At 38.6% G+C, this 12865-nt stretch overlaps 1 protein-coding gene across 2 annotated transcripts; it reads left to right on the top strand.

Moving 5' to 3' along the window:
* Window positions 1-445: 445 nt before the first annotated feature.
* LOC137272768 (transmembrane protein 272-like) lies at window positions 446-11282 on the top strand. Of its 2 annotated transcripts, none has more exons than XM_067805156.1 (7): window positions 446-707; window positions 4161-4211; window positions 4958-5002; window positions 5348-5407; window positions 7015-7215; window positions 8694-9034; window positions 11122-11282. In XM_067805156.1, exons 2-6 carry the CDS (start codon window positions 4205-4207, stop codon window positions 8870-8872), a joined length of 492 nt encoding a protein of 163 aa, XP_067661257.1. In that variant the 5' UTR covers window positions 446-707; window positions 4161-4204; the 3' UTR covers window positions 8873-9034; window positions 11122-11282. The 2 variants fall into 2 exon arrangements, with proteins under 2 accessions (XP_067661257.1, XP_067661259.1); XM_067805158.1 differs by having other exon boundaries at window positions 499-707; window positions 8680-9034.
* The last annotated feature ends 1583 nt before the right edge of the window (window positions 11283-12865 follow it).

Here is a 12865-nt window from a genome sequence, read left to right on the forward strand (position 1 = left end):
AACAACTAAGAACGAATAACAGCTCAAATGGAGATATGAAGTATGGGACATCATGTTTGTATTTGGTACGTCACATCTGGAAAATCATCATCACGACAAACGTTTGCACAAATGAAATAAAAAAATCATGGGTTGCTGAGGAACATTTCTAACCCGGATCTTCACGGGTAAGAGAAAGAAAGCAAATCAGCGACAAAAACTACAATACATTTAACGACTCATTTGAAAAACGATGTCCTAGCGATTCGTTCATACATGCCAGGGACCACGCCACCACAAGGAGCGTGGGCGGCGCAGTTGCAGAAGAGTCGATGCAAGTTGATGCAAACCATCCACCCAGCATTAGTTCGGTATCGATCAATGTATTGGTACAGAGACTGCCAAAGGGAAGTAATAGTTGATAAGTGCGTATCTAAGGTAAACAGGAAGTTGCACACGTTTTAACATAGTGGGTAATTGAAGCAACAGCCAGGTAGAACACTTGATACCTGCCCTGGCCTTGTTCAATCAACCATAACACAACAAACCTTGAGGTTAACCATCGGGTAACGATCACCTTGCATATGTTCACATCGTTCTTGCAAAAGGATATTTCGCAACGATTACTGTGATTCAAGGAACGTTTGAAGATCTGGATATAAATACAAGTACATACTGACATTGTGAGGGTATTACTTTGTTGTCGACGAAGGTTGCTGATGTAGCAGGTACGCTGTGTGTTACACATTGTTAGTTGTGTGTTGTATGTGACCTTTGTGTTATGTATCTGTATGTCTGCATGTCTGTATATATGAGTGTTGGTGTGCAGGGGGTGGGGGTGGTATTGTGGGTGGTGGCTTAGGTTAGATTGGGAACAGACGTGCTTGGGAGTGCAGGCCAGGTGAGAAGCTGAACGCTTGAGCAATAAACACAAATAGCATTAGTGCGTGTATAGATCCAAGTACAGGTACACATGTATGTACGTCTGTATAGGTATGCTTCTATGTATGGCTTCGTGTACCTGTATGCCTGTGTGTAGGAACAAATCCTCCATTTACCAGCCTAGTGAGACACGAATAGCTGGAGACTGAATAATATCCCAAGCATCTGCACATTTCGACCCACGGCCTAGTTTCTGGCGCACTGACCTGGACGCTACAACGACATGCACCGGCGTGTACACAAACACCCAGCACCACACTGAAAAGAATCTCATTCACGGCATTTGTAAACGTTAATAACAAGCGCCACGCCCTTGTGGAGTGTTTGTTCTCATGGGTCTTTGACAATATACATGCTTGTCTCGGTTGTTTTGCATTAACGATCGCGATATCCTGAGCAAATACAAGGAAACGTATTCTTTTACCTTCCGCCCAGCCCTTACCGCTGTGTGAAGCTGGATTCATAAATGAAGCAAGTCTAGACTGCCCAGACTGAAGCCCTGTTCAGCATATATGGCTGCTTGAAAATGATATAATAATAATTTCTTTCGAGACAAAGCGTCAGCATATGCTCCACTGACAGCAGTGAGTCGTGCAGCTGACGGTGAACTAAACCAACACCTAGTCTCTTAAATGAATACTTTTTTTACAGAAATAAAATTGCTAAATTATAATGATAAAATATAATATAAAGGAGTCCAGAGACTTCTTCGTCTTCACAAATCTGTACTTGCCACATATTCTAGACTTGCACGGGCTTCCTAGGATATATTTTCTACAGGGTCTCTATAAGGAAACGAGCAGTGCATATGAGGGACTTGAAGTAAATGGGGTTGTTCAGTCCAAGATTTCTGTAGGATTGTGATATTATTTATAGTATTTTGAAAACGTTAAAAAATGAAAACGCGGTGGCAGTGGATATAACACGTGTTTTAATGTCTCATCTAAGACTATTGTGACAGAAAATGGTCAAACCTAACATGCGTTTTGTTTATACGTTATCAGTGAAGTACAGATTCTAGTACTTTTTGAAGGATTCGAACCCATGCTTTCAAAGTTAAACACCTCATCGCCAGCACACAAAAGTTCTGGTTTGAAATTCTCGTTATGACACGTTTTACTTGTCTCCATATGGGGATAGATTGGATCAGATATCTCGCTCGTGTAACGTGCAATAGTGAACTAACTACAACGCGTAACAGTAGTGCAAACTGAACGCGAGGCACTAGAGTACGACAGTCGGTCCAACACCTGAAAGTAATATGCAACAATTATAGAGTTGAACACACGAGTCTAATGGTGAAGGAAACAGTAGACTCTTAGAGTAAATGAAACACATGATAGTAGACTCTAATGGTAAATAGAACACATAGCTGTAGACTCTAAAGGTAAATGAAACACCTGGCTGTAAACTCTAAAACAGTGACTGAAACAGTCAAAAGGAAATGGTTTCCATGTCTGGGGGAACTAAGCTGGCCATTTCAGATTAATGTATATAAACATATATCAAGCATCTCCCACAGGAGATAATAAGTTCTACGTAGGAGATACTAAGTCCTACTTAGGAGATATTAACCGCTACGTAGGAGATACCATCTCCTTGGTACTAGGACTTCCACTTCTTACGGCTTTTACTTCACCGGGGAAAGGTGTGAATACATTATGCTAATAGGAAGGTCCAGTGTAATCATATTGTGATACGAGATATGGCTCTATCAGAAAGAGATTGTGAAATAGTCTCTCAGTTATTTTCCAGCAGCGAGATATTGACTGTGGAATAGTCTCGCAGTTATTTTCCAACAGCGAAACAATACAGCATCAAATAAAAATTGTGTAATAAACTTGTGCTTATTTCCCAAAGGAAAACGGAACGCTAAAATTACAGATTGTAGAAAGAACTAAATGTTTACTTCCAAATGTGATATATTAGACATAAGCGAGTTTCAGAAAAAAGTTTCAGGGCTGGGTATTATTACATTTTATTTTTAGGCAGTCACCCATAGTCAGGTGAAACAGAATAACAGCTACTTAGAAATTATATTTGAAAAAGTAGTATTTTTAATGCATTGTTCTGTTATGTATAAACACCAGCTTCATCATCACAAACGACGACAACAACAGTGATAATAATGATGATGAATATATTGTTATTAACTAACCCTAGTGATGAGTAACTCTCTAACGAGGAATAACAGGTTGACATGGAGTCAGTTACATACTTCTTAACCTCCATGATAATTGTGTGAGTTTTTTGCTGAGTAAGTTTTTAATAAGTGATGTCGTATGAGGTACGTTTTATATATTTGTTGTTACGTATATGCACATTTTATTTTGTTGGTATGAATACGTAAAAGCACAAGACTTTTGTGACTCATAAATACAATTTGTATGTCTTCTTTTATAAGGACTCTGAGTGCATATCTGGCGTCAAGCCCACTGTTGCCGATATAATGTCATGAATTGTCTGATTGTATTTCTTCTTCACTGTACTCGTGAAGGTCCGGGGTAGAATAGGCCTTCCGCGACTATGCTTGTCGTAAGGGGCGACTAACGAGATCGGGTGGTCAGGCTTGCTGACTTGGTTGACACATATCATCGGTTCCCAACTGCGCAGATGGATGCTCATGCTGTTGCTACCAGATTGTCTGGTCCAGACTCGATCATTTACAGACCACCGCCATATAGCTGGAATATTGCTGAGTGCGGTGTAAAACTAGACTCACTCTTCTTCACTGACTAGGATCAATTATATAAATAAACCCGACGCTCTTGTGTACTTTGTATCAATATGAAGGAAATCATAATTCATGAATTTCAAACAAATATGACAACTATCTTGCAATACTTCTAACACAGATAGACACACACACACAGAGACAAAGACACACACCTACACACACGCGCAGGCACGGACGCACGCACACACTCTGCCTCTCTAACACATGCACGCACGCATGCGCACACAACGTTATTTTAACAATGTCATTATATCCGTCAGGTTTCTCGTAACTGTATGCAACCTCTTGTGTTTCTTGTTCAGACAATTCAAGACGAATCGTATCAAGTTTGAGTTTGGTTCTTAAAAACTGTTTTGTTGGTAAGGCAAAAGAAAAAGACAAACAAGAGTTATACACCCACGCACATAAACTAGTTGCAAATCATACCGTGATATTATTAAACACTTACATGCACTGACTTGATAACATTGATGCTATCTACATGTTACTTCATCTGTTTCAGTTTCAGGTACAGGCGTTAACCACAGATACTGTTAACCACGAAACATGGGGTGTAAGTATAACCTTCTTATATAAATTACCTGTAAGAATATTTAGAAAGTGTTTATACGGGTACTATTAATAGCATGAAGTATATGCCATGTGATATGTGCAATGGTAAATGTGTTTCTATTTACATGTTCTTAAATATATATGCATCAATTTGAACAAGTGGTGATAAATATAGCACCCATTTGTATGTTCTCTTTTATACACACTCGGAACACCATTCATCAACTGAGAGCAGCCAGTCTCATCGGGCAGCACCACAACAATACAATCTGATTTTTCAGTAACAGTTAATATCGCCTGCCAATATGAAACATATGAAAGATATGATCAGATTTTCAAATGCCATATATATCGCACGTGCAAATGATTAACTTTTGGTATGGCGTTGTTGAGAAGTGTATGTGTATGTAATGAAACATTGGTCACTGAGCGGGTGAGTGATCTTTGTTTAACACTCGAGAATACTATTGATGGAGTTTGGGCGCTTGTGTGACTTTCCTACTAGGAAATCTCTTTGACGATCCGGTTCAGAATTGTTTTTCAGCAATTCATGCTTGTAAGAGGCGTTTAACAGGATTGTGACTAGGCTTAATGACTTGACTGAAACATCGTTGGCCAGTTGCGTAGATATGCGCAGAATAACCACTGGATTGTCTGACCCCTACATTTAATAATCATTTCTGGCGTATCCACGTGCACGCCAGGTCACACTACTAAGCATATTATCCCCACATGTGTATGTTTCAGCCATGTTCGACTCATATAATCTGGTCTCGGAAAAATGCGGAAAAGGTAAGCCATGCTTCCGAGCTGAAACGGTATAGATGGCTAACATTAGAAACCGCATTAGTCTTTTGGAACCTTTTCTCAAAGTATACTTTGGAATAACAATACATGTACATTTGTTTTTGTACGAATTTGCATATATTTTGTCATATACATAATGTTCTCCTGTCGCAATCAATATATACACTACAAACAAAAAGTATGGGAACACTCTAAACTTTGATAGTCATATATGAACTTGGTGAGGTCTTCTTTCAAAGGAAGCTACAAGCTACACGGGAAGTCTGTCTTTCATCATAATATCCATTTCATATGAATTGTTTGAGTGAAACTTTTTCAAATTGCTTTCAGGAGGATCAATAATTTGCAACGTCATTGGTATTATACTTCCGATCGCCATGATATCAGTGGGTAAGTGGGAGGTACCTTATGCGTCGACATTATCGCTGGCACAGATCCAGTTACTGCATCAAGACCTAACCTTTCCCCAAACGCTTTTACAGTATCTGTCTCTTTTATCGGCAGTGATCAAGGCAATGTGTACACACCGTTTAACATGTAACAAATGCAATAAAGCATTTGCGTGCACTATGCATAAGAGCTGAGGGCGTTTTACAGTATTATGCCTGTAACACAAAGATCTTAGTTAAGCACTAAGCATGTCTCACGATTGAATGAGCCCCTATCTAAACCCTTTGGAGCATATCTGGGACATGATTGGTCGTCATATGCAGCAAAGGGATCCCCCTGTACCGAACCTGGCTCCTTCACAGGATCAGGAGGCTGCCGGGGTGTATGAGGAGGAGAGTGCTGGCTGCCATACAGTCACATGGAGGTTAGCTTCGGTGTTGACCTTGACTCATGTAAGACACGCGAAATGACACTTTTTCACATTCACCAATAAATTCGACAGTAAACAGTCCATGGTCATACATGCATAGACATGGTTTTGAAAATCAGTGTTTTCTTTTAAATTAGCAATTATCATTACAAAACCTACATGGATTCCAATCACTTTGTCGTTTTCATGAAAGCATCATACACCACCAAATATTTTATGTTCGCGTTGAAAACCTATCATTTTCAACAATACAAGGGTCGGGGGAGGGCTTAATTAAGTTCTCTGTGTATAGTATTCTATTTTCTGACGTTGTTCTGAAGATGTATTAGAATAAAGGCAGTAACGTTATGACGGGACACATTGAAATAACAAGCAGAAAAGTAGAGATGTTATTTTATTCAACATTCCATCATTCATAACAAATGATGCAAATGTACGATGTACAAAACTATATTTATTATCATGAGAACCTGATTAAAACCGAAGACATGTTTGCTTATGACAGATTCGTGCATTCAGTACAATCGGTTAATCATAAGTCTAATCGAGGTAGTAGACTAATTCATTTTGGAGAGAAAACACTTGCACACACAAAACACAGTACACAAACAAAACAAACAGTCAATACACACATTAACCCCCTCCCCCCCCCAACAAAACCAATTACACACACAAGCAAAACAAACAATCCACACACAACAAAAAAACCCCCCAAACCCACACACTGACACAAATAAACAAACAATCCACACACGAACAAATAAAACAAACAATCTATATACCCAACATACAAAACAGTTCACTCACAAGTTAAGCCAAAATCCACACACAAACAAATACACAGACAAGCAAAACACAAACAATCCATGCACCACAAACACACAAACAGAAAGCGAAAAAACCCAAACAATCTATATAAACAACATACAAAACAAACAATCCACACATGCAAGCAAAACAAACAATCCACACACAACAAACACACAAACAGAACAGAAACAAAATAAACAATCCAAACACACAGCACACAAACAAATAAAACACACACGTACGCTAACGCACACTCAAAAGAAAAAGGTGTTTAAGCTAACTTCAGACTCCCCTTCCTGTCATCCATGGCCTATACAGAACCACATATCGTGATAGTGATACAACTGATCATATTCCTTAATTCCAGGAGCCATCCACATAGACGACTGTCCTGCTCAGAAGTACATCTGTATTTACCTGATTGTAGCCGGAGCCTTTGCTATCCTGGTAACAGGGGTGCGCTGTCTGGGGAGTATGTGCAGCACTAGTGACTCGGGCACCCCTCCTTTGCCTTTCCTGGTTGTCAATGGCATTCTTGGTCTCTTCCTGTTCTCCTGGTTTATTGCAGGTAAAAATGAAGCTGTTACAAACTGTGAATGGCGTTTTCCACGACAGCGTAACAAAAAATCCACAAAAACTTTCAACAGATTTCATGTGGTAAAACATATGGATGGACGGATTGACATGTTTAAGATCACTTGTGGATTTGTCGTTAGAGATCAAACAAGTCACTGACTGTCATTAAAGATATATGGATAAAGACATAAAGTTATTGTGGCAAAACATTGTTATATACGGGTTGTCTGACCTACAAATAGCTGCATCGTATTGGACTAAAGGACAGTAAACGTGTGAAAACAAGGTGGTTACGGTGAGTGGGCTAGCCAAAGGAATGTGTGCTGGGAGGCACTGTTACAATGTAAATGTAAAGTTGAAAGTACATGGCCGATGGTAATTGTTCAAGTCAAAACAACGATTGCAGAACAGTCTCGTTTCCTGTTTACTGGGTTCCGCCTCATTGCGCAACTTTGTGCGACGACCAGTCAAAAAATAGCCTAATTCATGTAACTGGATGCATAATTATTAATCGCTGTGATTTGACGCGTCTAAGCACTTGTCTATTGCAACACTACGCTCCTTCTTATCCTTGCAAACACATCGTTCAGTGTGCCTACACGATGCCATTTAGAAAGTGGTCAAATGCAACATATGTCATATTTGGGATTTCACTTTCTTAGTAAAGTACAAATTCTAGTACTTTTTCGGTTGAGTCCCATCCGGGATTCGAACCCGCACCCTCAGAGTCACTCACCTAATCGCCAGCACACAAAGTCAGCCGCCTAGCCCGCTCAGCCACCGCGACTTCCACAAAAATGAAAGTCGGACAACTGGTAGTCTAGACTGCGTACTTTGTGTACCCCTCTGATGAGTGTAAATTGGCACGGCTCCCATGGCCGAAAGCTATGATTACACGATGCCATTTAGAAAGTGGTCAAATGCAGCATATGTCATATTTGGGATTTCACTTTCTTAGTGGAAGTCGTGGTCAGGTGGTCACCGCAAGTATAGAAATGCGGTGTTATTAAAGTTTAAAATCAAAATTCTTTTGTAAATACCATTTTCTTCTGAAACAAGGAATTGGAATTCAGTGTAACCAAAATTGTTTGTGGTGTCTATGTTTACTTTCACACGAGAAAATTCGGATCGGTAGGTCATTGTCTAAATAGGTTAATGATGCTCACATTTGGGTATGATGATCCAGTTTAGCATACTTAGTTTACACCTCCTTATGACTGCCCATTACTGGGATGGTGGGGTAGCCAAGTCGTTACAGTGTTCGCTCGTCTCGCCGCAGACACGGGTGTGAATCCCATCTTGGATACGATAAATGTACGTGAAGTCGTAATATTGCTACAAAGGCGCACAGGGCGACGAAAGACTGAACTCACACACTCACACGCTGGCCAATAACTGGTGTGTTTCTTTCAATCCCAGTTCAGCAGTTCAGCCTTTTAGCCAACGGTTGATGCAGTAATTCTATTTCAGGCAACGTGTGGGTCTACGGCCTGTACGGCAAGTACAATCCGACAGACAAAAAGGCTGACAACTACTGTAAAGAACTCGTTTACGAGTTTGCATTTTGGATCATCACGACAGGCTACATCCTGCTCGGAGTTCTAATCCTCCTGGTCTGCTGTGTTTCCTGCTGCTGCAAGCGCCGTTAAACGACCACCAAATTGAACCAGTTCAATTTCGTATGTGAGACATTGTAGTATGGGCTATATTTTCGTATGTGTGAATGCATGGTTTCATACTTGCAAGGGTACCCTGCTATTTCCAGATTAGAGACACGCAGACCTCTTCTAAAGGCTGAATTTAGTTCATGTGTCTCTGAACATATTACTGATACGGATGTACACATGAACTGCTCAACTCTTAACGCTGCCATAACACAGAAGGAAATCTCCGATGTAGTCTCACAACTAAAAAGAAACAAAGCATCAGGTGAAGATCTTATAGGAAATGATTACATGATTGACTCCATAGATTTATTTCTCCCATTCCTAGAAAATCTTTTTAATGTTGTATTGGACACAGGAGAAGTTCCAGAATCATGGTTAATTGGAGTCATCAAACCCATCTACAGATGTAAAGGTGACTCACGTGATCCGAGTTCATATAGACCGATTACAATCTTAAGTTGTCTTGGAAAGCTTTTAGCTGGCATACTTACCTGTAGATTATCCAGATTCGTAGATACCAATTCTTTATTATCACCTTGTCAAGCCGGATTTCGTAAAGGTTACTCTACGGTCGACAATATGTTTGTTCTAAACTCAGTCATTGAATTTCTAAAGCATAATAAGTACAAGCTGTACTGTGCTTTCATTGACTTTTCTAACGCATTCGATATTGTCTGGAGAGTTGGCCTTTGGTCAAAAATATTATCTTATGGTATTCAGGGAAAGTTTTTTACATTAGTTCAAAATATGTACTCTAACATCAAATCAAGTATAGAGTTTAACTATGAAAAATCGGCATCTTTTCCAAGTTTCTCTGGGGTCCGACAGGGAGAAAATCTCTCTCCTTTATTGCTCTCTATTTTCATAAATGATTTAGAATTATGGTTAAAAACATTTGATTGTAATGACGTTGATATATCTATTAATAACTATGATATGAATGTAATATGAATATGCAGACGACACCGTACTATTTGCTACCTCAGCAGCATCCCTGGTCCTTGGACCAGTTTCATGGGTATTGCCAGATGTGGAGACTGACTGTAAATAGTGATAAAACTAAAGTTGTTATTTATGGAAGTGGGAAGTGTAGAGTAAATAAGCTATCCTTTCATTATGGCACAAATGAAATTGAAATAGTAGATAATTATAACTACCTGGGGTTTAATTTTCACAAAAATAGAAAGGTTTCCTTCGGTATTAATGTACTAGCTACACAGGCAAAAAATGTATGTTTTTGTTGTTGAAAATGGCAAGAAATATTGACTTACCACTAGACTGTGTACTTAAAGCGTTTGATATAATGATTTTACCTATCATGTTGTATGGCTCTGAATTTTGCGGCCATGGTAAAATTGATATACTTGAAACCGTGCATATAAAATTTTTAAAACTGGCCTCGGGTCTCAGAATGTCTACACCAAATTACTTCTTATATGGTAAATTCGGAAAATGTCCTATCAGTATCCATGTATCTAAAAGAATTATTAGTTATTGGCATAAACTTACTACGACCATGTCCCAATCCAAATTATCGTAGGTAATCTATAATCTCATGTCACTAGATAGTGTAGTAACTAATCATTCCCATCCTTGGCTTAAACGTGTTGAAAATTTCTTAAACTCACGCGGACTTAGCAATGTGTACATGTTCCCTAGTAATTGTAGTTGAACATGGTTGTTGAATATGGTAGAATGCAGATTAAGAGATCATTTTCTTCAAGATTGGAGGAATAAAATAGACATGAGCTCTAAGGGACAATATTATAAATTTATTAAAACTCTACCCTCATTTGAAGCCTTTCTATTCTTGCCCAAGCATATTTATGTTCCATTATTAAAATTCAGAACTTCCAATCATTGGCTACCAATTGAAACCGGGCGCTGGAATAAAATTCCAAGAGAAAATAGAACCTGTAAATTATGTGACTCCCCAGCAATTGCAGATGAGTTTCACTACATTTTTCGCTGCCCTGCCTTTAACGAATCTAGAAAAAAATTAATATCAACCAAATTATTGAAACACTCAAACATTGTATCGTATAAAGTTTGTGAATGTTATTTCTTCTGCTATAGGAACTGTTAGGAAACAGACATGTCATATCATCAACTGATTTGTTATAATATATTGTCAGACTCTGCCGCCATTTTGACGTATGTGTAGATTGATGTGTTTACCATGTACTCTCATACCACCATTGGTGGTCTTTGGACAATAAATGAAGTTGAAGTTGAAGTTAAGATTTCTGGCTTGATGGCGATTTTTATTGTGTTCTTGGAAGAACAGTAAATTTTTTATTTATTATTCATTACTGCATCCCATTGTAAAGAACTGTTTGGGTTAATGTAACGTCCCTACAGATATTCTGCTACTCTAAAAAAAAAAAAGAAATATTATTTATGCATATGATGAAAACTAAAAGCCCCGATAAAGGATAGATATAAAGGATAGATACAACGCTTGATAAATACTCACCATTATTGGTATCATACACATTCACTAGCATCTTTTCCTGATTCCATGTTCCACATGGGTACAATGTGTGAAGCCCATTTCAGGTGTTTCCCACCGTCATATTGCTTGAATAGTGCCAAAAGCGGCATAACATCATATTCACTCACTTACTCAGTGATACATAGACTGACGCTTTGTCTCGAAAGAAAAATCATGTTCATGCAGCCATACTGAAGCCGGAGTCTAGACTTGATCCACTTAGGAGTCCAGATTCAAACAACGCTTGGGGCTTTCATCGCGATATTTTTCAAATTTATAAGCTGAATTTGCATTTTGGATAAGTTATGTTTTGCGTTGCATGTGACCTTTTTAAGTATGAATGTGTCATGATTACATTCCAAAAATGTTTTTTGTGCTTATTGTTGCTCGTTTGTACATGATCATTTGTCATTTATAAAGCCTTTCTTATACTTGGGACATTAAAAAGTGTTTGATACTGTTTCATGGTTGTCTCATGGTAGTGTTTAATGTCGTCTTTGATGTATTAAGTTTTGTACACATGTTCTGATTTTTAATAAAATGTATATTTTAGTCCACTCCTTTTCTGTTCTCTATAATAATAATAATAATAATATTTTCTCAAATTAATTACATTTTGACAAGATTTTATGAAGCTGTGGATCTGGAATGAAGCACAGGATATTGCCAAGGGGAGAATTTTGTTGGATGAGAAAGGGGCACATCCGCTAGCACAACGAAACCGTTAAGAAAAAAGAAATGAGTGGGAACGAAGCTCGGTCGATCCTGTAATGGATTTAGTACAAGGAAGTTAAGAGTACATGATAGTGATATTTGGAGACACATTTACTATGACGGATATATGTAATTGAATTGGTTCCTTCGCCGTCTGTATTGCTCTGGTCGTTCTACATAATCTTGCATATTTTTCACCTTTTTGATGGGATTTTCTAACTGGGTGGAATTCTTTGGGTTCAGAGATGAAAGACTGGATTCCAGAGTGTCTTGACGTGCATCTAGTGCCTCAACATATAATTTCAAAATGTTTTGCTCGTTTTTGATGCCGTCGATATCCAATAACCCATGCTTGTATTGTCGCAACTAGCGATGCCACATACACGTAACTTCTATAACCACATGACATCTCTATATCCATTAGTACACACCTTCGGATTTAGATCTCAAGTATGTGTCTTTGACAAGTATGTCATATGCACGGAACGTCTATGACCAGAATACACATCTTTGGATAAAGACCCCCAGGACCAGTCCTTACAACTATGTCACATATAAGGAACTTTGGTATTCACGAGTATATAAACACATGTACAGTCATCTCTCGTTTGATTGTGCCTTTAAAAAGACAGACTTAGTCACGGCCCTCAACTTCTTTTTTTATTGTGAAACGTATAACTCTTAAAGTGATTAATACTCAAAAGCGTAAAATCTTCCAGTGCCGGTCACCCTTGGAACATGTCTCAGTCGTTCAGTTGAAAACTGAA

The sequence above is a fragment of the Haliotis asinina genome, chromosome 2 (assembly GCF_037392515.1).
Source record: "Haliotis asinina isolate JCU_RB_2024 chromosome 2, JCU_Hal_asi_v2, whole genome shotgun sequence".
NCBI classification, from domain to species: domain Eukaryota; kingdom Metazoa; phylum Mollusca; class Gastropoda; order Lepetellida; family Haliotidae; genus Haliotis; species Haliotis asinina.